The sequence below is a fragment of the Ochotona curzoniae genome, unplaced genomic scaffold, assembly GCF_017591425.1.
Source record: "Ochotona curzoniae isolate NIBS_2020 unplaced genomic scaffold, NIBS_Ocur_1.0 contig_1, whole genome shotgun sequence".
NCBI classification, from domain to species: Eukaryota; Metazoa; Chordata; class Mammalia; order Lagomorpha; family Ochotonidae; genus Ochotona; species Ochotona curzoniae.
The window spans coordinates 19,436,051-19,462,772 of record NW_024464918.1 but is presented as its reverse complement, the minus strand read 5'-3'; the positions used below and the strand labels follow the sequence as shown (position 1 = coordinate 19,462,772).

The window sequence follows — 26,722 nt, the reverse complement described above, 5'->3', positions numbered from 1 at the left end:
GTTTAAGTATTGCTGTTTTTTGATAGATAGTGGGTATGCCTTATTATATTTAAATTCATTTAGTTTTGATCAAGATTTCTTTTCAAAACAGTTGACTATTTTAGCTGAATTTGGACACAGTTTACTTTTTTTTTTTAAAGATATATTAATCTAAGAGGGAGAGTTAGGACTGCTTCTGGTTTACTCCCCATAGGCCAGTCGCCAGGCTGGGCCAGGCTGAAGCCGAGAGTCAGGAGGTTCTTTTGTTTTGTTTTGTTTCTGGGTATCCCACATGCGTACAGGGGCCCAGGTACTTTGGCTATCTTGTTATTTTCCCAGGAACAGCAACAGAGCTGAATGGGAAGTGGAGCAGTGGAGCAGCTGGGACTAAAAGTAGTGCCTATGTGGTATGGCTGCTCTGCAGGTGGCAACTTAAGGGTCTGTGCCACAACACTGCCCCGTGGAGGGATTGCTTGTATCTTAACCATGACTGTAAGGGGCTGAGGATCGGTATGGAGTTACCCTTGAGGGTCAGTGCTACCAGAATAGGGTAAGGGTTGCAACAATGTCCAAAGAAAAGCTGATGTTGAAAGACTGATTTTCATTTTAGGATCATCATGACTTCATCTGCCTCAGGAATATACGGCAACTTCGGCCAAGCAAACTACAGTGCTGCAAAGCTGGGCATTCTGGGCCTGGCCAATACCCTTTCACTGGAAGGCAAGAAAAGCAACATTCATTGTAACACCATAGCCCCGAGTGCTGGATCGCGGATGACGCAGACGGTCATGCCTGAGGGTAAGCACGCTGTTAGCCGTGGCTGTGGGAGGTGACGGCTGCGAGGGTACGTCATTTCTGAGGAATAGTGTGTGGAGTTTGTGTTCGTTGCGGCACAGTTGAAAAACAGACCCACCACGATGAAGTTCTGTTTTCTTCCTCTATCCATATCTACATTGTTATTGTTTAGAATAATTATTTTATAAATAGATTTAGTAGAGTAGGTTAACAGAAAAATCGTGCAGAAAATGCAAAGTTCCCATACAGCCCCACCCTCGCTCGGTTAGGGTTAGAGAGGACACACGTGCGTATACACACACACACACACACACACACACACACTCTCATACAGAGTGAGAGTGAGCGAGCGAGCGAGAGAAAGATTGAGAAAGAGAGCAAGTGCTTCTGCCCACTTGGCCACAGGATCGGAAATGGAACAGCCAAGATCTGAACCTGGTGTTTGTAAGGATGTCAGCACTGCAGGTGGAAGCTTACCATACTACACCATGGTGTCAGCCTGGTTTTCCCTGTTATGGGAAGAGGAGAGACCAAGAGAGGGATATTCCATTCACTGAGTGGCCACATTAGCCACATTTAAACCAATCTGAAGCCAGGAGCCAGAAGCTTCTTCCAGGTCTCCCACACAGGTGTAGGGTCCCAAGGCTTTGGGCCGTCCTCGACTGCTTTCCCAGGCCACAAGCAGGGAGCTGGATGGGAAGTGGAGCAGCTGAGACATGAACCAGCACCCACAAGGGATCCCAGCATGTGCTAGGCAAAGATTCAGTCACTGGGCTGTTGCACCAGGCCCATTTGTTTTCTTGAGTTGCAAGAGGTTTTTGGTTTTTTGTTTGTTTTCTGAAATTTCACGAACCAGTGCTATGTTAGTTGCTTATTTTGCAAGTATTTTTCCCCAAGCTTGTGGCTTTTTCTTCTTCAATCTGCATTAACTAACAAAGCATCAAAACAAATGCTGATTTTTGTTGATGAAATATGTCTCTTCTAGACAACAAATAGATGGGTTTTGTTTTTTTTAATCCAGTCTGCTAATCTATGACATTTGATTGAGCTTAACCCATTTACATTCAGAGTTAATATGTATGGGTGGTACTTTGGCTCTGTAATTTTAGGAATGGGTTGTTTATTGGTTTAGTCTTCTGTTGTCATTTTACTGGGATGTTCTTCACCTTTGCCTTTGGTTTTGGTTGGTGCTATTCCTCTTCTCTGTCAAGAGAACATCTTGAAGTATCATTTGTAGGGTAGGTTTGGAAGAGGCAATTTTTTTTTAACTTTTCTTTACTGTGGAAGAATTTTATTTCATTTTCAAAGACAAAAGAAAGCTTTGCTGGATATGTTATCCTAGGCCGACAATTTTTTTGTTTTAGGATCTGGAATATGTCACTCCATTCTCTTCTTGCCTGTAGAGTTTCCTGTGAGAGATCTCCTGTGAGTTTAATTGGTATTCTTTTATATGTCAATTATTTTTTTTCACGTGCACATTTAAGGATCTTTTCCTTATGTTCAATTGAAGAGAGCTTGGTGATCATGTGTCTTGGTGAAGATCGCTTTTGATCAAGTCTATTGGGAGTTCTGTCTCCCTCCTGGATCTTGTTTCCCAATTCTTTCTCTAGATTAGGGAAATTTTCCTTTATTTCATTAAATATATTTGTAAAACCAGTTTCTCTTTCTGCAACTTCTGGGACTCCCATAACTCTTACATTTGGTCTCTTGATAGTGTCTTTCAATTCTTGAATACTTATTTTGGCCTGATCCAACTCTGCTTCCAGCTTTTTGTTTGCTTCCCCCTGGTGACAGGAAATAACTTCCAATTCCGAGATTCTTTCTTCTGCTTGCTTCATTCTATTTTGGAGACTTTCCACTGCACTTTTAATTTGCTGTACTGTGTTCTTAATTTCTGACATATCAGCCTTGATTTGCTTTATTGCTGCTATTGTTTGTGTAAAATATTCCTTAAATTCTTTGAACTCTTGTTTGTGCTTCTCATTGTTGATCAGAAGCTTTAAAATGAGTCTTATGGATTCTGTGTCTCCCATTTTCTTGATGTCTTCCTCAGTTAACTCTGAGGTTGGCATAGGGTTTTGCTCCTTTGCAGGGGAGTGCTCAGTAATGTTCATTGTGCTTTTGTGTCTTTTGCTCTTGGTCATTGCACTTCTGGTTAGCAGAGTCTTCTCCCTGGGGCAGGTTTCTAAGCTGCGTCACCCGCAGGTCTACAGTTGATTTTACTGATTGCAGTTGGTACACAACTCTTTGCTTGCAGCTACTGTGCCACTCCCTCCAGCGAGTTCCAGGTCTGGGTTCTTACATTAGATTTCCACGAAGAACTCCATAGCCCCAACTCCTGGCTCACCAATCTCCAACCCCTGTGATTCCGTGCTGAGGCTACACTGCTGTCTGTACAACCTTTCTCCCACTTTTGGTTGGAGCAGGTCCCAGGATTAGGGAGACACCAGGTGTCCTATATAGCTAGGTTGTTGGTGGCGCTGATCTTGTCGGAACCTGTTGGATGTTAGGTCTGGGTGCCACACGGACCTATTTTGACTTGTACGATGCCACAGTGGGTATTATTTTCCTGCGGGACCAGTGCAATCCATGGAACTCAGTGAGTTCTCGTGAGCTCAGCACAAGCGCAGTTCACTGTTGTCTCCTGCAGTCCTAAAGCTTTTGCCACAGTGTACAAAATGGTGCCTGATGTATCACTACTTTCGTTCTTGATCTGCTGGCCGTCAGATCTGAGGGCTACCCAGACCTGTCTTGAGTGGAACCTGTAGAATGCCATGCAGACACAGTTCACTGAGTCAGAAATGAGCTCATTCCCAGCTCAGCGTGTGCTCAGTGCTTTCCCTTGCCTTTGCATCCTTATGCAGAATGGCACCCAAATCGGCTGTAGGGGGCTGACTAGGCTGTGAAATCCACCCTGTTCTCGCACTGCCCGCCTGGGATCTGATGCTCTGTCTCTGCTCCTGGTCAAATCAAATGGACCAGCAGGACGGACAGTTCTTTGTCTGGGTTCACCTCCCATACTCCTAGTGAAAGTCCCTTCCCACCTGGTGGCTGGTGGAGTTCAGATCGCCGTGCTGGAGTATCAGTCACTGCAACACCACACTGCTGTGCCCGCTGCTTTCCTGTGTCTGTCAGTCTCCAGGTACCCCTCTGCTGTAGTTCTATCCTTTCCTATTTCCTGGAATGTGCCCTCTCTGCTTCATTCTTATGTTTCTCCGTTTAAACGTGTCCTTACTCTATTCTGCCATCTTGATTCTCTATAGCGTGTCTTTTAATAATTCCTTTAGTACCAGGATTTGGTATACTCTGTGTTTGCTTTACAAATTTGACATTCTACTAGCTATTGGACTGCTCAGACATTTGGTTTATCCTCTCGAGCCTTTTTGTTTGTTCATAAAACTGCTTTTTAATAGATGCTGGTAGGTCCAGCGGTATGGCTTAGCGGCTAAAGTTCTCACCTTGAAAGAGCCCAGAATCCCATATGGCTGCTGGTTGTAATGCTGGCAACTCCACTTCCCATCCAGCTCTCTGCCTGTGGCCTGGGAAAGCAGTCGGGGATGGCCCAAAGCTTTGGGACCCTACACCCACATGGGAGAGCTGGAGGAAGCTCTTGACTCCTGGCTTTGGATCAGCGCAGCACCGGCTGTTGTCACCACTTGAAGTGAATCGTTGGACGGAAGATCTTGCTCTCTGTTTCTCCTCCTCTCTGTATATCTGACTTTGCAATCAAAATAAACAAATCTTTTAAAAAAAATAGATGCTGGCTAACCGAGGAATTAGGGAATGAACTAGAAAGCAAAAACATTTCCTTATAAAATTTTTGATAATGTATAAAGTAGTTTTATGTGACTTTTATTCTTTATTCTTACCAGAGAAAACAGATGCTCAGGTGGCTTGTGTAGATGTATTCGTTTCACATTCTGTATGGAATTAGTCAACCCAAATATTTGAACATTAAATATTCTTTGGCACCCATTTTTGCCAACATTAGAAGAATGTTAATATATGAAGTGAATGGTTTATAGGTTTAAAGATTTGTTTTATTATGGAGTTTACCTTTTGTTTTCCTCGGGTTTTTAATGGAGAAGGAACAGTGTACTACTGGATTGCTTGGGTGTTGGGAGCTTATAGAACTTATAAAGTTCTTGAAGCTGCTCTTTTGTTTACTGGCACCAAAATACATTCTTGTTACTTTAGTATCATAATGTAAAATTATATTTTGTCATTTCACAATTAAATTTTTTGCATTTGCTTGATCCTGTTGGTAAGATTTTAAGGTGTGTAAGGTGTTGTAAGCTATCATTGTGTCTCACTTGGAAATATTGGTGGGACAGATACAGGCAGAGGGGTGTCCCAAGTCCCTGTGTTGCCTCTAGAAGGGCCAGCGCTAAAGCCGCGTCTTCACATTGCTTATGTTGCACAGCAAGTATGCAGTGGGGAATTAGTTCTTACGCTTGTTCTTACCCGTCCTCATCAGTGGTAGTTGCAAGGTCCGTCTCAGTCCTTATTTGCCATCGTGATTGTCAAGGCTGCTTTGTCGTTTTTCTGGTGTTGTTATGTAGCTGGGAGGGTAAACAGCACTGGAAATGAGTGCTAGCATGGTCCTTGTCTGTATTCTGCTCACCAGTCGTCTTCTCCTTAATAATGCTACCTAACTTGGCAAAACATGTTTCATACCTACAATGTTATTTAATTATTTAGGCTGAATGAGAGAGACAGAGGGAAGAGTTTACTTTCCAAGTAGCAGCAGCAACCAAGTGTGTGCCAGGCCAGAACCAGGAGCCTGGAGCCAGGAGCCAGGTTCCAGGAGCCAGGAATTGCTTCTTTGTCTCCCACATGGGAAGTGGCCCTAGAACTTGAGCCGTCTTCTGCTGCTTTTCCAGTGCATTGGCAGGAAGCTGGACCAGAAGTGTAATAGCTGGGACTGGAACCAGCACTTCTGTGGGGTGCTGGCAATGTAACCCACTCGACTGCAGTGCCCATCTGTGATGCCTCCAGTTGTAGAAGCCTGGGGACTTCAGGGTTTCTCTCTTGGGATGAAGATATTTTTCCATGCCTTGAATATTAGTTCTAAGTGTGTAATTTTATTCTTAAATTGAAAAATTTGAAGTACCTATGTAAAAATTTGTAGAATGCACAGTGTGATTGAGTTTGTGTGTATTGTTGTTTGTAAGCCCCTTTGTTGTGTGTTGCTTTTGTTTCAGATCTTATGGAAGCCCTGAAGCCAGAGTACGTGGCACCCCTGGTTCTTTGGCTTTGCCACGAGACTTGTGAAGAGAACGGTAGCTTGTTTGAGGTACTCTGTGACTTCCTGTTTTCTAATGAAGCACTGTTTGCTTAATTAAATACAAAGATTGGTTTTGACGTTGGCATTCTCCAGTCACTTGCGTTTGAAGTAATAAATGCACCAGTGGGCAGGACTTATTTTGATGTTGTGTGTATGTTGTTAAGCAGTGTTAACCTGTGCCCTTTCGGAAGAGGAAGCAGCAACTTGTGGTGTTCCACTTTCACTTAGTTTTCTATATTAATATGCGGATCAGATGAAATTATGGCTGGTTAGATGTGACCAGTCATATAAAAAGTCAAAACATTAATGGAAAATGTGTGTTACCGCTAACTACACATAGCTTTCCAACACTGTCTGCCCCCAAATAAACTTGTCTTTCAGTTGCATTTTCTTTGGGGCGTTGTAAAGTCCCACTTGGTAAGTGAAGGCTAAAGAGGAAGGAAGCAGCGTGGGCTTTAGTCCTCCGGGCCTCACTGTGGATTTTACTCTGGTGCCTGCTGGCTTGCCGGGGCAGTCAGTACATTAACCCTCCCAAGCTTTGTTTTCTTTGGGTGTGTGGCCTCGTAGCAGCAACCTCCTCTCCCCCACAGCGTTGAGTCTGAGTACTGTCGGAATTCACCCTGGGTGGGATGGCTCAGGAGGCACAACTTACACACACACACACACACACACACACACACACACACATTTTGGGTTTGATCTTTTCTAGCTTGAGCTGTTAACTATCAGAATCTTCCCTCATGTCTGACTCTGTTACAGTAGTGAATCTTATACACAAATACTGACATACAAAATACTACTTGAGAGCAAATGAATGTGGCTTGGTTTGAAGCAAATGCCACTTAGCCTGTTTGGTTTAAATAAAGAGCTGATTAGTGAGCTAAAGAAAGTCTTTCCATGTGGTAAGCAGAGTTACCTATTCGTTTTTGATAAAACTTGGTCAAAATGAATTGTGGAATATTGGAAATGGAAGGAAGTTCAAAATTGTAATTTTACAGATTAGGGAAATTTAATATCAACCCATCCAGAGGTCAGGTTTTTTTTTTTTACACTGTTAATCTTTTATAACTATATTATTCTGTGAACAAAAATAACATATGTTCCTTGTGAAAATTCTAAATACATAGGATTGTAAATACAAAATAGAATCACCCACGCTGTCTCTCTCCAGAGAGAACTACTGTTTATATTTTATATTTTCCTTATAATAGCTTGTGTGTTTTATACAATGTTTTTTTAAGTATGCATTTTATTAATAGACAATTAGTGCAGAGTCACGGAGGCCAGTGAACTTGGGTAGAACTGTATACTTTTCATTCATTGCCCTCTAATATTGTCATATTCTAGTAAAATGTTTAAGTGCTTTCAGATTGATTATGGACTGTTTGTTCCCCTCGTTTTCATAGGTCGGAGCAGGATGGATTGGGAAGCGTAAGTCACTAGCTGGTTTTGCTTTGCTTCTGGTGGAGCTGGCCTGGGGTCTTGCCAGGGCCCTCATTGGCTCCGGCGCACGCGTGTTGGGTGCAGCAGGCCCTCTGCGGTGGGGCTGGAGGGCTTTGTCCTGCATTTGTGGAGCTCGGCTCTGCTCCAGAGCTGTGGGTGCTCCTTACTGAGGGCTTGCTCTGTCAGACGGCACAGTCCCCGGCTGCCCTAGAATCATGTGTTTGTCCTTGTGCTTGAGCAGAGCAGTGAGTGCCCGAGAGAGTAGCTGGGAATTGGAGGCAAGAGCCAGGACTAGATGGTGCGACAAGCACGGTCTCTGGTCCTCTCGTGCACTTTTCTTCCTTGGCGCATGAGATGTCGGGAGAAATCGCATCGCTCGGCCTGCTGGGGCAGAAATGTGGGGTGTGGGTCTGTTAGCCCGACAGTAAACTCACTTCTTAGTCCTTTCCTACCCGTCTTTCAAATGTGAGCTGCCAGCCTGATGATGGATTTTTGATACTAAGAAACCAACCAACCAGCAAACAAAAACCTGTGAAAGTTTCAGTGTTTCAATTTATTTCAGTTAGCTGCAACTGTGTAAATTAATGACACAATTAATTGAATTATTTAAAAAGTTGCTGTCACCGGAGGCCATGTTTGCACAGTGGAGTGGCAGTATTTTCAGTGTTATTGGCTGTTGTACCCAGTGGCTGGAGGGGCTCCTGTTGTGCACGTGTTTTTGGTGTCTTTCGCCTTCCATGTCAGATGGGAAGGTCAAGGGCTGTGTCCACCCTGCATCGTCCCTGGGCTCACTGTGAAAGCGGCTGTTTCGGTCATTCAGACACAGCCTTTATTTTAAATGTCAGCAAAACCTGAGTGTTATGCTTAAGTCATTGTTCTTTGAAGCTGTAAAAGGAACATGATGCTGACTGTTCTTGTCGCACTTGCACCACAGTCCTCATGCTGTGAGCCTGTGTGCCAGTTGACTTCCTAGGTGAGTGGAGGGAGAGCAAAGAGAAAATTATTCTTGGTGAATTATTCTGATTGAGAACTGAATTTTTGTTAACTGGAGCTTTTTTTTTTTTTTAAGATTACTTTTTTTACTGATTTGGAAGGCAAAGTTTACCCCTCAGCTGGCCTCAATGGCCAGGGTGGGACCAGGCGGATCCAGGAGCCTGCAACTCCACCCGGGTCTCTCACGGGGTCACAGGGCCCCAAGCACTTGAGCTGTGGTCTCCTGCTTCTGCAGGCGCGGGAGGAGGAGGCTGGGGCAGAGCAGCTGCCACTTGAAGCAGGGCTCTTAGGGGATGCCAGTGGGAATGGTGTCTCCGAGCGATCTGCTCACAGGGTGAAGATTATGTCATTTTCTTTTTCGTAAATCCCACTTAACATTATGCCTTATGTAGTGTCTCTGACACGGTCCACAGAAAAAATTTCCCTTCAGCTTCAAATATTACTACTTTAATTGACGTTATCCTAATGGGTTGTTAGGAAAATACATGTCATGACTTGTAGTAAAACTCTTTAGAAGCCAGGAAATTCCCTCAGTTTCCTTCTTGTTGAAATAAACAAAAAGAAGGGGGTGAGAAGCCTCGTGGGCATCTCTGTCTGCTTCCTGGTGAGGGGCTCAGTGTCCTGTTTTGATTTTTGCCACCAGTTCGCTGGGAGCGCAGCCTGGGAGCCATCGTGAGGAAGAAGAACCAGCCCATGACCCCCGAGGCGGTCAAGGCCAACTGGGACAAGATCTGCGACTTCCACAACGCCAGCAAGCCACTGAGAATCCAAGGTGAGTGGGCCAACAGCCAGGCAGCCCGTCTCCTCTGATGGAATCCCTGGGCCATTCCTAGGGGCAGTGGACACCTCCTCCTCCGTGGTGGGCTCTGTGCTCCAATGGGAGTCCCATCTCTTTACTGTCCATGCATTGATGCTATTCCTTATGTGAGGATTTCGGGTTTTTTTTTCTGTGTGGTTCATGTGTGGGTGAGAGAAATATTTGTACTAGATTGGTTTTAGAGTATTGTGTTTTCTGGCTATTTGCTCCAAGTCTCACCCAAGTTGTCAGTATTTCCCTGGTGGTAAACTTGAGTGTTTCATTTAGGCAGGACTGCTTTCTGTTCACTGACTAGATGTGGCTCTGTTGTAAGCACTTTGTCGTTAGTACAAAGCCTGAGTTTGTCTTGGCTGCCCCCTTCTTATCAGCTCAGCTGAATCTTGGTGTGTCTTTGCCCCATGCCCTGATGTTCTGGGACACTTGACTGTGTAATTGTAGCTGCTACTCCCTGCTTTTGTCTTCCCAACGCATCAGTTCCTTTGGGGCAGAGTATCTGCTGTAACTTTGTATTTCATGTTAGGGTCATGTTGAACACACACAGGACTGGTGCTTGTTAACTTGAATCATTAGATCACCAGTGCTAGTGCTCCAGGAGTAGATAACCGAGTCAAAGCCGCACCGTTTTCTGGTATAACTTACACGAGTGTGCAGTATACACCAGTTAGTGATCTATTCTGAAAGATTGTGAGGCAAACATTTTACAGGAAAACAAAACGTTTTCCCTTTTTTTATTTTCAAAATTTGGTATACTACATCTGAGAAATGACTATTCTGCTTTCTTCTTTGATACTCTCTTCTGTTAGTACACTGTCATGTCACAAATGGTAGCGTTTTTCTAAATTTTGATATGAGTTAAACTGAGTCTATAACAACCACCTATTAACAAAAATGAGTAAAAGTCTCCGTGTTTCCCAAAATATTAGATCACTACTTTAAAAAACATGTCTGAGTCATTTAAATGTTAGTGAAAAGGTACTATGATATTTAAAGTACAGTAAAAACAAAGATGGCCTTTTCTGAGTTGAGTTTCCTGAGTATTTATTCTAATGTCTTCATTTCTCAGCTGGCAGGACTACTTCCCACAGACACCTGGGCTCTCTGCGACCCTGGAGTGTGCCTGCCTGGCCATAGTGCATCTCCTTGAGAGACTGAGCAGGGTGCACCAGGCCTCCCTCGGTGTCCCCAGGAGATGTCCCTGGTCCTTGTGGACTGTGTAGCCTGGCTACGGTTTTTGTGGAACCTTGGCGTGTGGCAGGAAGCCCCCATCTCTGAGGTAGTTAGGTCCTGGCGCTTTGAGACTCTTCTGGCATGTGGGGCTGTGCTGTGAACCTCCTGCAGTTGCCCTAGAACGACAGCTCTCGATCCCAGTCAGGAGTCAGTGGTTGGGCTGGTGGCCTCTCTCCCTTCTGGCAGAGCTCTTGGGACTGTCGCCTTAGCTGCCCTTGTGCCGAACCAGGGAGTTCCTGGGATGTGGGGGGAAGGGAAATTGCTGCCTGCCAGACAGAGCTGCGCATCTGTAGGCAGCAGCCCACTTCACCGAGTTACCAGGTAGTACCAGGACGTTGGCATGCTCACAGCCCTGAGCATCAGATCGCCAGGGCATGAGTGGTATGCTAGGCAAGGCCTTGTGGTCCATTGATGATGTCTGGCTCTCCTGGGTCTGTTTGAAAATCTTCCCGTTTTTTCTGCAGCTGCCTGATGTACACTGGGTTCACAGTGATGATGGAGATTACTGTACAAGCCTGATGAAAGAGAAATTGTCCATTGATGGTAGTTTATTCTGAGTCACTTCTTTAACAAAGCTTTACTTTTAAATGGTTTTTTATTTCTCTTAATTTTAGATTCCACTGGCTCTATAATTGAAGTTCTGAGTAAAGTTGATTCTGAAGGAGGCGTGTCAGCAAACCATACCAGTCAGGCGGCGTCTGCAGCCACGGCAGGATTTGTAAGTTGGAAACCAGCGGAAGCTTCTCCTTTGGTGGAGACTTCTTCTCTTCCCCCCACCCTCTCTCTGTTCCCCGTGTCTGCTCTCCCACCCCCTCCTCTGCAGCACAACCACTCTCTTTCAGACTGGAGGTGGGGCAAGCAGTGCCACAGGCCACGGAGCTCGTGGGTTTCCACAGCAGTGACAGAGCCTGTATGGCAGGGAACTCGGATGGCTGAGCCACAGCCGTTGGACTCGGGCAGGATTTTCTCCTTCTGACACTCTTGGATTTCTCTATGCTGTGCCATGCTTTTCTTTTCCTTAGAAGGAGAATCAGGAAAAGTGGGGGCAGTTTCCAAGGCTGTTCCTAGTGTTTGAGAAGGAGCAGGAAGGTGGAGAGCAACTCTGAGTTCTTCCCTCCCACTTTAAGGGAGCTGTAGACAGATTCTGGAATCTCACTGTGAGCTTCTCAGAGGGAACAATTTACTTGTGCGTCAGTCTCCTTTTGGGGATGTGATGAATCAAAAATTAGTTGGCTTATTAGTTTAACCCCTCTCTCTTTCTTTTTTTCCCCCTCCATTGCTATTTGAAAATAATTCGTGGATAGAGGAGAAAAATGTTGGCTACTAAACTGTTAACAAAAAGGACTTGAGACTAAACTCAGAGCTGATCCTCTCTGCCTGCCCGCCGGCTCCCTCTCCAAGCAGTCATTCTGCCCAGGAGTTTCTGTGGTAGCTGTGCGAGGCCAGCTGTATCTGACTATGTCTGACTTGGCGTTCCTGGTGTGGGCTGGGGGACGGTGTGGCTCATGGAGGTGACACTCCGCTGCCCGCTGTATTCCCCCCACCACCACCTGTTGCACAAGACTTCATGCGTCTGTACTGAGGGTGCCCTTTGCCAGAACAACACTGGGATCTCCACAGCTTTGAAGCTGCTTTTTTTGCATGCAAAGAATTACTCCTTTTAAGCTATTAGTGTATCAAATGAGTGACTAAAGTTTTTAAAACACGAGGAATATAAACTAAAAATATTAAAGGTAGACAGCTTCCTTGTCTTTACATATGTCATTTTTTTCTTTGACTCTCATTGATAATCCTACTCTAGTCACTGTTTTTCTAACGTTGTAGGAAAAGATATTTTAGTGTCCCCTCCATTTATTCTGAGGGAAAGCTTCAACAGAATTGCTTTTTTGGGGAATGTTTCAGCATGAGTACAAGTGAAAAGCTTCCATTATGTCAGAAATGCTAATTAAATTGTGGCTATAGCTCTTATGAAATTTGTCTATTTACTGTCTTCCATACATAGTCTATCTTAAAGAAAATTGTGAGAAAATGGCAAGAAACAAGTCCTTGGTAGTGTTGGAGGCTGGTGTGTTGTGACTTGGGGCAGGCCTAGGGGGCAAGAGGACTAGGAAATGTGATTTTAAGACCGAGAATGTGGTCAGTGTATGCATGACTTGACTCTGGAGCAGGGGTCAGCAGACATGCTGCTAAGGGACCACACAGTTAGTGGTGAGGTTTCTTGGGCTCCTTCCGCCACTTCTTATTCTTGATTTGTGTTCTTAACCTTCCCTTGGAAAATGTAAAAGTGCCCCTCGCCCTGGTATTGGACTCGTGGTTTAGGATAAAACGTGATTGGAAAGCTGGATGTTGTTCATTTAATACATGTTGAACACATTAGCAAGGTGTCTCGTCACCAATGCGCAAGTGCAAGATCTGGTTAGACAAAGGTCATTCATTGGGAGGAACTTCAGCTGGATTGTCAAGTTATCTGAAAACATTGATAGGCATTCAGCAGTGTTTTGCACATCCGAGAACACATTTATTTGGTTGGAGTTTGGGCTGGTGGATAGGTGCTGAATTCTGCAGAGCTGCCCTCATCAGAGATAGGAACACGGAAAATGACGCACACTGTCTGTTAAGCAGGACTCTTGCGTACGTTACGTGGTTGACTTCTGTTTAAACATTAAATAAATAAAAGATGCATGCTCATCCTGTTCATACCCTCTCAAAGGCAAAACTAGGCATAAAAGTAGTTATGCCTAGTTGAAAAGTTTGTGTAAATGTAAAATGTGAAAGATTTGACAAAACTATCAGTGAAGCCCCTCTCCCTGTGTTTCTCTCACAACTGCCCTGCAGGCTGGAGCTGTCGGCCACAAGTTCCCTTCCTTCTCCGCTACCTACTCAAAACTGGAGACCATCATGTATGCTCTTGGAGTGGGAGCATCGGTCAAGGACCCAAAGGATTTCAAATTTATTTACGAAGGAAGTTCTGATTTCTCCTGCTTGCCTACCTTTGGAGTCATCGTAGCGCAGAAGTCAATGATAAATGGAGAACTGGCAGATGTGCCCGGGATCTCAATCAATTTTGCAAAGGTGGGTCTAGTGCATGTCCAAGTCTGCATCTTTATTCAAGCACCTTTCAAAAAGAGTGGGGACAGCACGTGGGAACAAGTTTATTTTGGTGCAGAATTGTTTTGAAATCTATGGATAAAGAGTTTTCATGAAGTCCATGGAAAATGCATATTACAAACATGCGTAGATAAATTTTATACCAGAATAAATACCTTTTTTGTTTTAAAGATTTATTTTTATTGGATAGGCGGATACACAGAGAGGAGAGACAGAGAGGAAGATCTTCTGTCCGATGATTTACTCCCCAAGTGAGCGCAACGGGCGGATACTATGCCGATCCGAAGCCAGGAGCCTCTTCCAGGTCTCCCAGGCGGGTGCAGGGTCCCAAGGCTTTGGGCCGTCCTCGGCTGCTTTCCTGGGCCACAGGCAGGGAGCTGGAAGGGAAGCAGGGCTGCCGGGATTAAAACTGGTGCCCATATGGGATCCCGGGCATGCAAGGCGAGGACCTTAACCACTGCGCCACCGTGCCAGGCCTAAGAATAAATACCTTTTAATTCTGCTTTTCTTTTCCTCTAAGTTTTTGAAGTGTGCGTGTGTGTGTCTACCTAATTTAAGTTGGGTGATCAGGGTTGGGTGTGAGGTGCCTGTTGTCCATTCACGTGTAAATGTGAGGTGGGCAGTTGAATCTGTGATTGTGTAGTGGTCAAAGGAGGGGTAAGGTAGTGTGAAAGGACCACACTGATCCTGTGACCTAGTGTGAGGGTGAGTAGAGAAGAGGCCCATGTCTGGCCACCTGCAGTTTGTAGAGGAGTTAGCACGTAGACATCCAATGGCCTGAGAAGTCAGATGAGGAAAATATTCTTGGAAGAGAGGGATATGAGCAAAATCGACATTTTAACATTCAGTGGTTATTTTCAGCCCAAATTCTTTATGTATTAGAGGGCTAAACTTGTGGTTGCAAAGGCAATTTAGAGTATGTCATTATAAAAGTAAAAGACAAGTAAGAAAAGAAATGGGATGGTGTGAGGGAGGGAGGGTCTGGTGGCTAGTATCAAGATGCTTTATAACTGTATATGGGGTCCGGCGCAATAGCCTAGTGGCTAGGTCCTCACTTTGAACGTGCACATGGATCCCATATGGGCACCAGTTCTAATTCCAGCAGCCCTGCTTCCCATCCAGCTCCCTGCTTGTGGCCTGGGAAAGCAGTCGAGGACGGCCCAAAGCTTTGGGACCCTGCACCTGCGTGGGAGACCCGGAAGAGGCTCCTGGCTCCTGGCTTCGGATATGCTCGGCTCCAGCCATGTTGGCCACTTGGGGAGTGAATGATTGGATGGAAGCTCTTCCTCTCTGTATATCTGCCTTTCCAATAAAAATAAGTAAAAATCTAAAAAAATTGTATATGAAATACAAATATAGCAAAAATATGAAAGAAAGGAATAAAGGGGCTTTGAGGGAGGGAAGAAGGAAGGCAGGTGTGGTTATCTGTTAATAAAAATTGTAAAAATAAATTCCATTTGTAATGAGATTAAATAATTAACTAAAAAGGGGTGAGCATGTGCTAGCCGCTATGAGGTAGGTTGTAATTTGTTTCTTGGCATAACAGAAAAGTTGTAAGCATGGCAATAATTGTCAGATCTTAGAACTGGGAGCTCATATCTGTGACTGGCTTGAGGAGCCTGTGGCAGCTCTGGGTCACAGGAAGCTGGTCTGGTTCAAGTTTGGGAGGAGGAAACAGAATTATGTGCTGTGCGTATTGCTGTTTCGGTCACCACGGCGGTTGCTGGGCAGTGCTGTACTAGTGGGGTGATCTGATGTAGACACGTTAGGACAAACGCTTCAGCAGTGCACATCAGAAGGGTGCCGGCTCGCCTTCGGCTGGGAAGGACAGCCACCTGCGTGCCTGACTGTCTTCCTTTGCAGTCCAGAGTTTCCGAGCCGTGGGACACAGTGAGGTGCTGCCTCCTGTGCCTTCCCACCAGTGCCCTCCCGTCTGCCGCTTCCGGCATCAGAAGACTGGGGGTGGGCCCACTGCTGTGCAGTGTCTTTGGGTGTATCCATGTTCTGTTTGCTTAGTGTATACTTAGTTGATCCTTAGCGTTCATAGCATGTTAAGTTGTGCAGTGTCCTTAGTATGTATTCTGTGGATAATGTGCAAGCTACAAAGGCAGTGTTGACATTAACTGTTCTGTTTTTGACTATATTTGTAAGGTTTCTCTTTGAGTTTTAGTTGTCATTTCCATTTGGAATGTTTGACCTGAAATAACGTGCCGTGTTTGTTCATTTGGATGCCCACTGGGTTCCAGCACTATTTGAAGCACTGGAAAGACAGCCTAGTTTATTGCTGTATTGGCAAATAATTTATAATTGCCAGTCAACAAGGATGTCTGAATGCCAAGGAAGAGTACAGATCTGTTTGCTGCTCTGAGAGCTGCCACTGGGCTGACTAGTCCGAAGCAGAGGACAGGCCAAGGTGGATAAGCAGAGTGCTCACGTGTGCACATAGAGGACACTTGGGTAGCGATATCCACCTGGAACAAAAATGTTTGCTAACACAGTTTTGCTTACTTTAACATAGGTTCTTCATGGGGAACAGTACTTGGAGTTATATAAGCCACTTCCCACGTCAGGTGAGTACTTGCTACCCTCACTCCGTATTTTCTGATCAACCTTCCTGAGTGTCAGTGCAGGAAGCTCACATACAGTAACTGACGGTCGCAGACCGCTGAAGTAGATTAATGTCATCTGAAACTTGAAGTTTCCGGAACAGTACATCATTTAATATCAGGCAGTAAGTTACTTCATAATACCAACTTATATCTGTTGCAGTCTGCGTGATTAACAAACTAACATGCACGTTGAAGCTTGGAGATTGTATTAAGATTCCTGTGACACAGTTTTGCATTCTCTTCTCAGTACTTGTCTTGGTACTGACTGTCATAGAGCAAGCACTGTTCGAGAGCTTCCTGTGTTTACTTCCTCCCACCCCTCTCAGGGAAAAGGAAGCTCTCTGCTGGAATAATCATTTGCAGGTTCTTCTTTTGTTCGTACTCTTGCCAGGAAGAGCTTCCGTTTTCGGTCTTTCACTGTAATATGATGTATTTGTTTTGGTTTCTGTCCTAGGATGTCAGGTTGTTGTCTAGTTGTATACGTACTGGTCTTATAGGGTGATAAAGTACAGAAAAAGCATTTATCCTCTCAGATGATAAAATGTAGTGCTCAGCAAGTAGCTGGGATCCTTTTGTTTCCCCTTAGGCCTTTTCATTTTACTAAAAAGTGTACAAGGCATTTATGCTTGAAGCTGAATGGCTTTTTCTTACTGAGTATCATGGGATGAGTTTCCCAGCAATTCTTGTTATCTGAGACAGTGCATGGTTTGTGGTGTTTGTTCATCTGAAGACTGCTGGCTTTTTACCATTTGCCAGGCACAGGATTGGGTATCAGAATTTTCTAACTTGACTGCCTTATTACTCATATTATGGTTAGCTTTTCTCTTAATCAGATTTCAAAGATCTCTGCAGCGTCGGCCTGTGACTGTGTGCATGGGTGTGGGTGTGGTGGCAGCACCCTGCCTGATGCAGAAGCAGTAGATAGCAGGCTCCTTGGGAACCACTGTTATAATCAAGTTGAAATGCTCAAGGGAGGTTGCTCCCTGTCAGAATTTGGAATTATGGAGAGGGAGAGAGAGGAAAAAGAGATCAGATGTGGATTCTAAAATGGTTAAAAGTGAGATGAGCAGGAAATTATGTAAAATACTTAATTTCCCTTTACAGTTATGTTTTTCATGAATGATTTTTCTCCAGTAGGGTCTTTGCCTTTTTTTATGTGTATAATTTTTAAGTTTATTCTGTAGTGAATGTGAATATGTGCTTTGGAACCCTTTCTAAGCTACAGAAAACCCAGGGTCTGGCTTTGTTGCTAATCTTTCTGTCATACATACCCATTGCTGAGACGTGGTGTCCAGCAGCAGGTGGATGTCCACGTCCCCTGACGGCTCATTTGCCAGCTGCAGTGGCACTGTCCCCTGGTCGTGGTTACAGATGGCCATCACATGGAGGGAAAGGAGCTGACAGCAGCAGTTTGTTTGCTTCATGAGGTAGAATGTGATGTGGCCCAGGATGAGCAGTGTAAGAGTCGGAGTTTGTGTTTGTTTGACTTTCTGTAGCGGACTCATTTCCTTTGGAAGGTGATTGCTGTTATTAGTCCAAAATAATATTTCATCAGAAAGTAGTCAGTAACATTTCCAATCTCAATTCTCACAAGGCATCTATGAGTCAAATATTAGTACACATAGAATATTAATACACATCAAATATTAGTACAAATACAAGTTTTTGATCAGGCATTATGGCAATGTAATTTTGCCAAATTTACAAAATAGAAAAGGAGGGAGCCATGGTTTTTCTTTTTTTTTTTTGCCTAAGTATTTTATTTTATTTTTTTGCATTTTTTAAATTATATTTTGACAATCTTTACATAGTCAATTAGGGTAAAAAGGTTCAAGGGCTATAGGAAAGTGGATAAGACTATTATTTTTTCCATATTGTTTCCTTCATGTTTAAAGGGGGGTATTAAGGGAGAAGGCCCACCCAATTTCCCACCCTCCCCAGGTCCCGGATGTAGGGTATGCTCTGAGGTTCTTGCTCAGGTGGTTTGATATTTCAACAGTTATGAATCACTGCCAATCTTGCCACTCCAAGCACTATGAGGTCGTTCAAGAATCCACTGATTGACATAGTCCATCATAGAGTCTCTGTTTGTCCCGTATTTCGCTGCCAACATACAGCTGAGATGGTTGATTGACTTGTTCTGTCTTCTGTCTTTTCTTGGTTAGGGTTCTGAGTCTGGCATTTTGATTGGGGAGATCTCCAAAGAAACTTTGTCTGAGGTGTTCTCAAACCAGATTCTTGTATGTGCTAGCAAGTATAGGGCCCGGCACAGTCCATCGCCCTGATCAGCTGGTGGTTGCAATTGCTGGGTTGGTTCTGTTTTTGGCCCCGACTTCCACTGGAACCAATGGGTGTTGCAGTCCAGCCTGTTTCTGAACAGCGCATTCTCGGCCCTCAAATAAACCAGTGGGAGCTTCAGCCTAGTTGGAGTGACCCACAGTAACCCCCACCATGCCCGCCCCCTACCCTGGTTTGCCAGTATGTGTAGCAGTAGTCCAGTCTGTCCCACACCCTATTCCACCCAAGCCCCTGTCCTAGTTTTTTGCCCTCCTGTGGAAGTGGTAACGCAAGAGGGAGGAGCCCACTATTTCCCTCCCAGGCCTCTCCCACTCCCAGATTATGCACTTTCCAGAGAGTTCTGTGGTTTGACTTGACAGAACTAACCCCCAGTGCCAGCTTCTGCCAGCTGATGCTGTGGCTAAGCCCAAACAACCCTCACCCACTGTAATTTTGTTTGCACTAGTTTGAATAATCAGCCCAGCCTGGCTTGTCCCTGATCTAGTCCGCATGAGGCGTACAGGTGTTGTAGCCCTGCCTAGTCTGGTGTGCCCCCATCCCAGTCCACACTCTCCAATGGGAGTAGCTGTCCGGCAAAGGAACCACCCCTTGTTCCCCTGCTGGCTCTGCCCCCTCCCTTCCTTGTTCTCATACTTGCTGGTTGTGTGCTGCGGTCACATCCAGTACAGGCCACCTCACCTTGGCATTCCATATTGTGCACTAGTCTTTGTTGCGACCGAACCTGGCTCGACCCACACTGTTCTGGTGCTTGGATTTGCCAGTGGATGACGTGGACAGATTCAGCCTGGTCTTCCCCCGATCCCTGCCAATTGTATGCCAGTGGGTAACTTTCCATGGCCTGTTCTGGGCTGTTTCCTATCATGTTTCTTGCACTTACCTGTCGGGTCTGTGTCCTGCCAGAGGAGTTGCCCAGGCTCCTCCATCAGAACTTCTCCCAGTGCCAGGTTTCACGCTTACCAGTGGGTCCACGAGCCAGCCCTACTTAGTCCACCTCCTGTCATAGCAGGAACAGTGGCTTTTCCTGACTGGCCTTCAACCCAAACTGGTCCTTGCTTTTGGATGTTTCAGCCCAGCCAAGGAGCCATGGTTTTTAAAAAATATTTTTTAGATAACATTTTTAACCTATAGGTAAGAACTTAATGGCTCTACAAAATAGTTTAGCAAAAGAAAGTACAAAGACTGTTTGTTAGGAAAACAGATAAAGGGATATGAATAATCAAAATGAGAAGATGTTCAGCTCCTCTCATCTAAAATAACTGACTATTTTCACAAAAGGATGACTTTAAAAGTTTCTGATATACTTTAGCTTTGGCGTGTGTACATATGCATGTCTTGCCATGGGCTTACCTCGTGTTTTGGTGTTAGAACAATGCTTGAGGCTTTGGCTGGCAGCTGGGGGAGAGTGCTGAAGTTGCATTCCGAGGACAGGAGGGCAGGCAGGTCCTCAGAAGATGCTGAGCTCACCCCGCCGTGATGCAGTCTGGGAAAGAGGACCCATCGAGGAACAAAGGGGTGAGAACCAGTGTCTTGCTGGAAGTAGGGAACCCAGGCTAGAAAAGGAAAGGGGTCATGCTGTGATTAGGGTTTTCAGCAGACTTTGTTAAATCAAAAAGTGAGGGAGGCCAAGAGGAATCATTGAGACTGAAAATGCAATTTTTAGAAACTCTAGCAGAAATAGTAATTTAAAAAATTTAGTGATTCTGTTTTCCTGGTAGTTTTCAATGTTAAATTATTTTTTCTGGTGAATTTAGGAAAATGATTTGAAAGCTTGGTCTTCTAGTTTGTCTGAAAGCCTGACAAACTAAATTTTCTCATGTCTTGATGTAACAATTTACAATCTCTTGCAACAGTTTGTTCATGTGTGTTACCTTTCATTTTAGGAACGTTGAGATGTGAAGCAGTTGTTGCTGATATCCTTGATAAAGGATCTGGTGTCCTCATTCTTGTGGATGGTAACTCAATTATAGTTCTTAGAAAAAATGTTGTATTTTCAATTTTTAAGAAGGCAAGATAAGTATTTTAAAACTTTCTCAGAGTTCTTTATGAAAAACCAGAAAGGAGGGGAAGAATGAAACAGACTGGGTTGGGAATGGGGGGAGACCTTTAGTGGATTTCAATCAGAATAGAACCCGGCTTGGTGCCACGTCTTAGCAAGTTAAGCCTCTTGCTGTGGTGCCAGGTTCCCAAGTGGGCACTGGTTTGAGTTCTGGCTGCTCTGCTTCCAGTCTGGCTCCCTGGTAATGACCTGGGAGTGCAGCACCAGGGGATGGCCAAGTGTGTGGGCTCCTGCACCAACATGGGGGACCTGGAAGAAGCTCCTAGCTCCCAATTTCGGACTGGCCTAGCTCTGGCTATTGTGACCATTTGGGGAGTGAGCCCAGGTGGAAGATCCATCTCTTTCTCTTATCTATTCTGACTACCTTTCTCTTGCTACAACTCTGCCTTTCAAATAAAAAAAATACATCTTTACGTCAACGCATAATGAAGGAACAGAGGTGGGAAATGAGGCTTGTGCAGAAATCAGAGTTGTCCCTGCTGGACAGTGTGATGAGCAGGGGATGTAATTTTTAGCCCTGTTTCGCACAATTATAGTCTGTTCTATCTCAGCTATTTGGAAATTGAAATCTGTTTGCTCAGAGAATCACTCTTGTAGTTAAGCTCTTAGACTTCTGCAGTTTAGCACGTGGGTCTCTTAGTGTGATTCAAAGGCCATAGCCACGTTTTGTCTACAGTGGGAAGGAGAGAGATTTTACTTGTTTGATAACAGTTGGAAATAAAGCAAGCTAGAAAAACAGTGCTTAAATTTACTTACTTTAAATTAGCATAAAAAATAGACACTGTGCAAACGTTTGGAAGTTAAGAACAATGGGGAGTGTAATGTTCGACCGTAGCTTTGTTGTCTGCATTGACAGTGTGGAGGGGATGCCGTAAGTGCCCTTCAGTTCACACTGGGGTTCATCAGCGTACTACGTGTTGAAAGTAGCTGAAGTCAGAAGCACATGCAATACGCTGAGCCTGCTGAGCCTCCCAGCTGAGCAACACAGTCCACCTGGCACACAGGCGCTGCGACCATTGTCAGAGCACCTTGCCACGTGCTGCTACCTGAGAAGAGATTAGAATTCTCAGCCTGGTCTCTGCACCGCCGCAAAGCCACAGGATCCCGAGTTGAACCCGTGTTCTTCTGTACCCTGGGTGCTGTGTTGGATGCTTGCCTTATTTTTACTTCAAGTATCGAGACTATTTTGGATACTGTTAAATATTCTGTATATACTGTCTCTCCTTTCTCGTCCCCTCTTCCCTCCTGTGTTTAAGTTTTCCTGCTGCAGCCCAGGTCCTGGGTGCCAGTGGCTCCATTTCTGGCCATCTTCTAATCTCAACATTGTACTAAATTAACATAACAGAAAATGAAAGTACTGCAGTCACTTCACTTTTATTACTAGTCTTGATCTGTTACTCAGTCAGCTCAGACTTGGTAATGGGTCGTAGTATATGATGGTTATTGAAGATATTAATAAAATGAGGTGTAGATGAAGCTAGGATCCAATTACCTATGCAGTAAAGATAAAAATCTTATTTAAATACAAATTGCCATGCTTTTCCTTTTTCTTTAGCATGTAATTCAAACTGTACTCCTGTTCTAGAGCTATGTGTAAAACTGTAACTAGAGAATGAGGCAGGGGACAAGAACAGCTGTGTAAACCCAGGGCATTTATTCACTGATTCACGGATTCACTTAACAACCTTTGGGCCATTGGAATGGCTGCTAACACAGCATCTGTGGTCCTGCCCTAAGGTGGCTTATCCCTTCTCTCTCACCCATCCTGCTTTGGCAGAATGTTGAAGTTTGAGTGTACTTACCTACAGTTTTTAGAGAAATTGTTTAGAATCTGAGCTGGGAAGATTGAGAATTTGAGTGGCAGTCAGGGAGGTTTAAGAAGTGCTGTGAGACTGCTGTTCGGCAGTTACGGCAGGATTAATGAAGCCGCTCCTCTCAGAAACCGGTGGTCAATGCATTCAGATGGTTCTGCTTGGTAATCCAGACTGCCATCTGTAAATTGTAGAACCTTTCAGTAACTGGATTCTGCTTTGAAGCCTTTAAAGGAATTCTAGAACATACCTTAGTTAATTCTTTGTAATTTTTGATAGTAACTCCTACTATCTTTTTTCTTCTGTGTTTCAGTCTATTCTTATTCTGGAAAAGAACTTATCTGCTATAATCAGTTTTCCATTTTCGCTGTTGGCTCTGGAGGCTTTGGTGGAAAACGGACATCAAACAAAGTCAAGGTGGGCCAATGCTTTATAGATGAATACCTGAGTTATGGGTTCTTTGGTGTATTCTGGTCTTACTGAGTCACCATAGAGACTCAGTAATCCTCATGCCATGGGATTAGAATATTTTTTGGGGTTTGAAGTGCTGTTTATGTTTATATATTTTATTAGTAATAATTTTGTGTGTATATATACATATATATAGAGAGAGGAGAGAGATGTGGCTCAAGCAGAATGTATCTGAGATCTTTGAGAATAGTTATTACTTGATTTTCATGTAATTTTTGTAGCACCCAAAGGTTTTTACAAAAACCTAAAACAAATGATTGTTGCATACATTAAAATTTTCATTCATGAAATGTTAAGCATTTCTCATATGTAAAGCATTTACTTATTCTGTAGTTCTGAAAATCTAAAAGTATATTTTTTATACAGATTTTGTTTTGGCTTGTCTCCAGTTTTTATTTGTAAGCTAAAAATAAAATTTTCTCAGAAGGGGTTAACTTAAGGAAAATCAGTCTGTAAGAAGCTAAGTGGATATTTTAGATATCATGTATCCTAAACATAAAATATTTTTTAGAAAACTCTTCACTTTGCAAAGTTTATTATATTGAAACATGATGGTTCATCAAATGCAGCAACAGTGCTTCCCACTTGGTTGACTGTCCTGTCTTTGAACACAGGAAGCTGTCGCCTTACCTAAGAGACCTCCCGATAGTGTGCTCACAGATACCACCTCCCTTAATCAGGTAAGGCTGTGATCTTGAAAGGTGGCTAGTCCTCCTGGCTGTTGACACCTTTAATTTATAATTTTGATCAATACCTTAGAATCTGCAGGACTAAATGTTTCCTTGCAGATAACAGCATTATCCCACGGACCAGAAAGAAGTAAGGTTGGGTTTGGGAATTCTGCTTTTTCTACATGCTACAGGTCAGAGGGGAAGTATATTTTCTTCTGTTCTAACTCAGATTGGCTTCTGCTTTTAAATGTTTTCCAGCCTCTGTCTCATGGTAGTTTGTCCTGAGTGTCCTCATACTTGTATTTACATGGATTCTAACAGAGAAATTAGTTTTCCTAGAGTTCCAAAAGGCAGCAGAGGTTTGTGATTTTGTGATCCAGGAAACCCAGCAAAAGCTTTCTTAATATCGTTAGATTACCCTGAAATAATGAAATGTATCTGTTTACATAAGAACAACAGAATGATTTCCATGGTTTGACTTTCTGCACAGAGGGAAGGACTTTCTTTCATTGTTTTTCGCACAGGATGAGAACTCTTGGTTGGTTTCTGGCCAAGTTTACTATTCTGCTGTGTGATAAAGGACAGCTTTTAAACTAACAAATATTTTTTGTATAGATAATGGGCACTCATCACCTGGTAGCAGGGCTTGACTACTTGTACGTCATTTCATAATGTGACGAGAGCTAGGTAGTATGCCTTTGAAAACAATGCATTTAAGAGTTGGCGTCAACTTCAGGGGCCTTGCTTGCTGTCTGAAACTGGACTGCTGCTGTAGGAAATACACATCAGTATTACAGATACCTTGTGCAGGGATGGAAATGGACCCTGGCATACTCAAGATGTAGAACAAAACCACTAGAGCCACTGTTGTAGCCCACGAGTGACTGGCTGCGAGACTGTGTGCCCAGACCTGCAGAGAGGGGGCCTCGTTAGGGAAGGGATGTGGAAGGGCCAGAGGAAAGGAGCTGTGCTGCACTGCGTCGCTGTGGGACATTGCCTCAGCCCAGGCTGCCGGCAGGGACAGTGTGGGGAGAGGAGAGGAGCAGAACTTACAGCATTCATCACTCTGCAGAGTAGTGGAAATAAACTACCATTTAATCCCTCCCCCCACCCCAGTCTTACACGGAAGCTTGCCAAGTCACTAGTATTCAGTAGGTGTTGATTAAATTCAGTTAGGTTTAGAAGTCATGGGAAAGTAAATAATTATAGAACATGTGGGGTGATGGGAAAAAGAGCTTATTAGAATTGTGTAAAACATGTTCAAGATAAAGGTTCCTTATGTTATTTTTAGAAATCAAACTTGCTATAAGTATTTAACCAATAACTTGAAAGTAATTTTAAAATCAGCCATTTAAAAGTCAGATAAGCCAACACGGCCCGTCTTAGAATATTATAAGAGTTCAGCAACTGATGAGAAAGGGAAGTCTTGAGACAGACACAGAAGGGTCAAGTTGCTGAAACAGATGCATTAGCTGCTGTTTCTCTCCTTCAGTACTGAGAAGTCCGCTCGGGCCCACCCGACCAACACACAGTTTACTTGGCAGAAGGTGTGGTCATCTCTCTGACGTTGTTATCCACAGACCTCCGCTAATCCTGCCTCAGCTAGGTGCATGGCAGCGGAGGGAGCTGAGCCGAGCGGGAATGCCGTCCTGACAGCAAGCTGTTGCTCTGCTGGCAGGGCTTAGTGTGTTCATGACTGAATGCTGATGTTTCTGTGTCTAGTATTATGCTGCAGGCGTCCATGTAAAACAGCCCATTAACAACGTTGGCTTAAGTTAGCTTGTTCAGAAGGGGCCATGAGCACTCTCCTGGGGCTTCGTTGTATTTCAGTGAGTGGATGGATTCTTTTGACGTTGTCTCTGTGGGCACTGGGGACAGTGTTACACCCAGGTGGAACTGGAACTTTGGGTTCTCTTTCCCTTTATTTGATTGTGTTGCATACTCCTTGATTTCACTGGCCAGTTATGAAAAAAAAGAGAGCAAAAAACCCCACATTTAATTTATAAAAATCTTCTTTGTGAGAAGCTTAATTGTTTTAAATCAGAGCCTCAATTAGGAATATTTGGCATATTCTGAAATAATAACTGGGTCAGTTTCCCAATTTACATTTAGCAAATGCTGAGCACTGGTTACACCTGTTGGTTCTTTCTGTACAGGCTGCTTTGTACCGCCTCAGTGGAGACTGGAATCCCCTACATATTGATCCTAACATTGCCAGCCTTGCAGGTGAGTTGTTAACAATACTGATTAACGAAGTCAGTGAGCTCAGTTACCTGAACGAGCTGCTTTGAGACAGTGCCGCTTGGAACTGCTCATCAGATAATGGATTAAGAACCAGCCTTCTCCTTACAACATTTTGGCAGAGGATACAGAGGGGTAGGAAGCAGTACTGCAGACACCATGAACTTGAAACTCAGGCTGTGGTGGAGGGAAGCTCCTGCCACTGCAAGGTCTGGGCGAGGAGTGGGGCGGCGGCATGAGGCTGGGAGCCGAGATGTGTTGAAGGCCAGGGTCCCCGGAGGAGACTCTGACAAGGAGCTGAAACGCTAGGGAAGGTCCCTTCCTGGCTGTTGGAGCCACCCAGATGACCTTACCATTGCAAGTGCAGCCAGGAAAAAGAGTTCTTTGTGTTTCTAGATCTCTTGATTCTTCTTTCTCTTTCTTCATTTGCTTAGTTCATACTTTGATTCTGAAAAAATGTTGTTTACATAATATTTGTCATGCTTCTTGAAATATGTAGTACGATTTAATAAGGTTTAAAGACTTGTGCTTGGATTAGTTGTAATTGCTATACTAGTTAGTGGGTTTTTTTTTTGTCTTTTCTGTAAGTTGCCTGAGGGTTTGTCTTACTAAAAAAGGGGTTTATTTAGCTCCCAGTTTTGGAGGCTCATGGTGAGAAAGGCTCACTTAACACCTGCTGATGGCATCAGGTCCTGGCAGCTACTGTCATGGTGGAACTGGTTGTGACGGACAGATCCATACTCAAGACAGAAAGCCATGGCATGGGAGGGGCTGCAGCCAAGGCCCCCTCACCACCTCTGACACACTCAGGACCAAGCTCTCAGTGAATGAGCCCTTGTGGTTCATCCAAACCATGTGTAAGCCATAGAGTGTTGCTCATGTCCCCAAGACTCGTGTTTCTCTCACAATAAAGACA

The 26,722-nt window shown here is 44.2% G+C and overlaps 1 protein-coding gene across 3 annotated transcripts in view; it reads left to right on the top strand.

Moving 5' to 3' along the window:
• Positions 1-26,722, top strand: part of HSD17B4 (hydroxysteroid 17-beta dehydrogenase 4) — a 61,811-nt gene that overhangs the window by 18,495 nt on the left and 16,594 nt on the right. The window contains exons 1-12 of one of the 3 annotated variants that reach the window (XM_040995887.1): positions 530-558; positions 590-777; positions 5,979-6,070; positions 7,468-7,492; positions 9,141-9,269; positions 11,156-11,259; positions 13,377-13,613; positions 16,168-16,219; positions 20,437-20,508; positions 22,737-22,844; positions 23,513-23,574; positions 25,722-25,791. In XM_040995887.1, coding sequence (XP_040851821.1) covers positions 545-558; positions 590-777; positions 5,979-6,070; positions 7,468-7,492; positions 9,141-9,269; positions 11,156-11,259; positions 13,377-13,613; positions 16,168-16,219; positions 20,437-20,508; positions 22,737-22,844; positions 23,513-23,574; positions 25,722-25,791 — 1,153 coding nt within the window. In that variant the 5' untranslated portion in view covers positions 530-544. Of the gene's footprint in view, positions 1-529; positions 559-589; positions 778-5,978; positions 6,071-7,467; positions 7,493-9,140; positions 9,270-11,155; positions 11,260-13,376; positions 13,614-16,167; positions 16,220-20,436; positions 20,509-22,736; positions 22,845-23,508; positions 23,575-25,721; positions 25,792-26,722 lie in introns of those variants that run through there. The other 2 variants (XM_040995820.1, XM_040995736.1) reach the window with 2 other exon arrangements.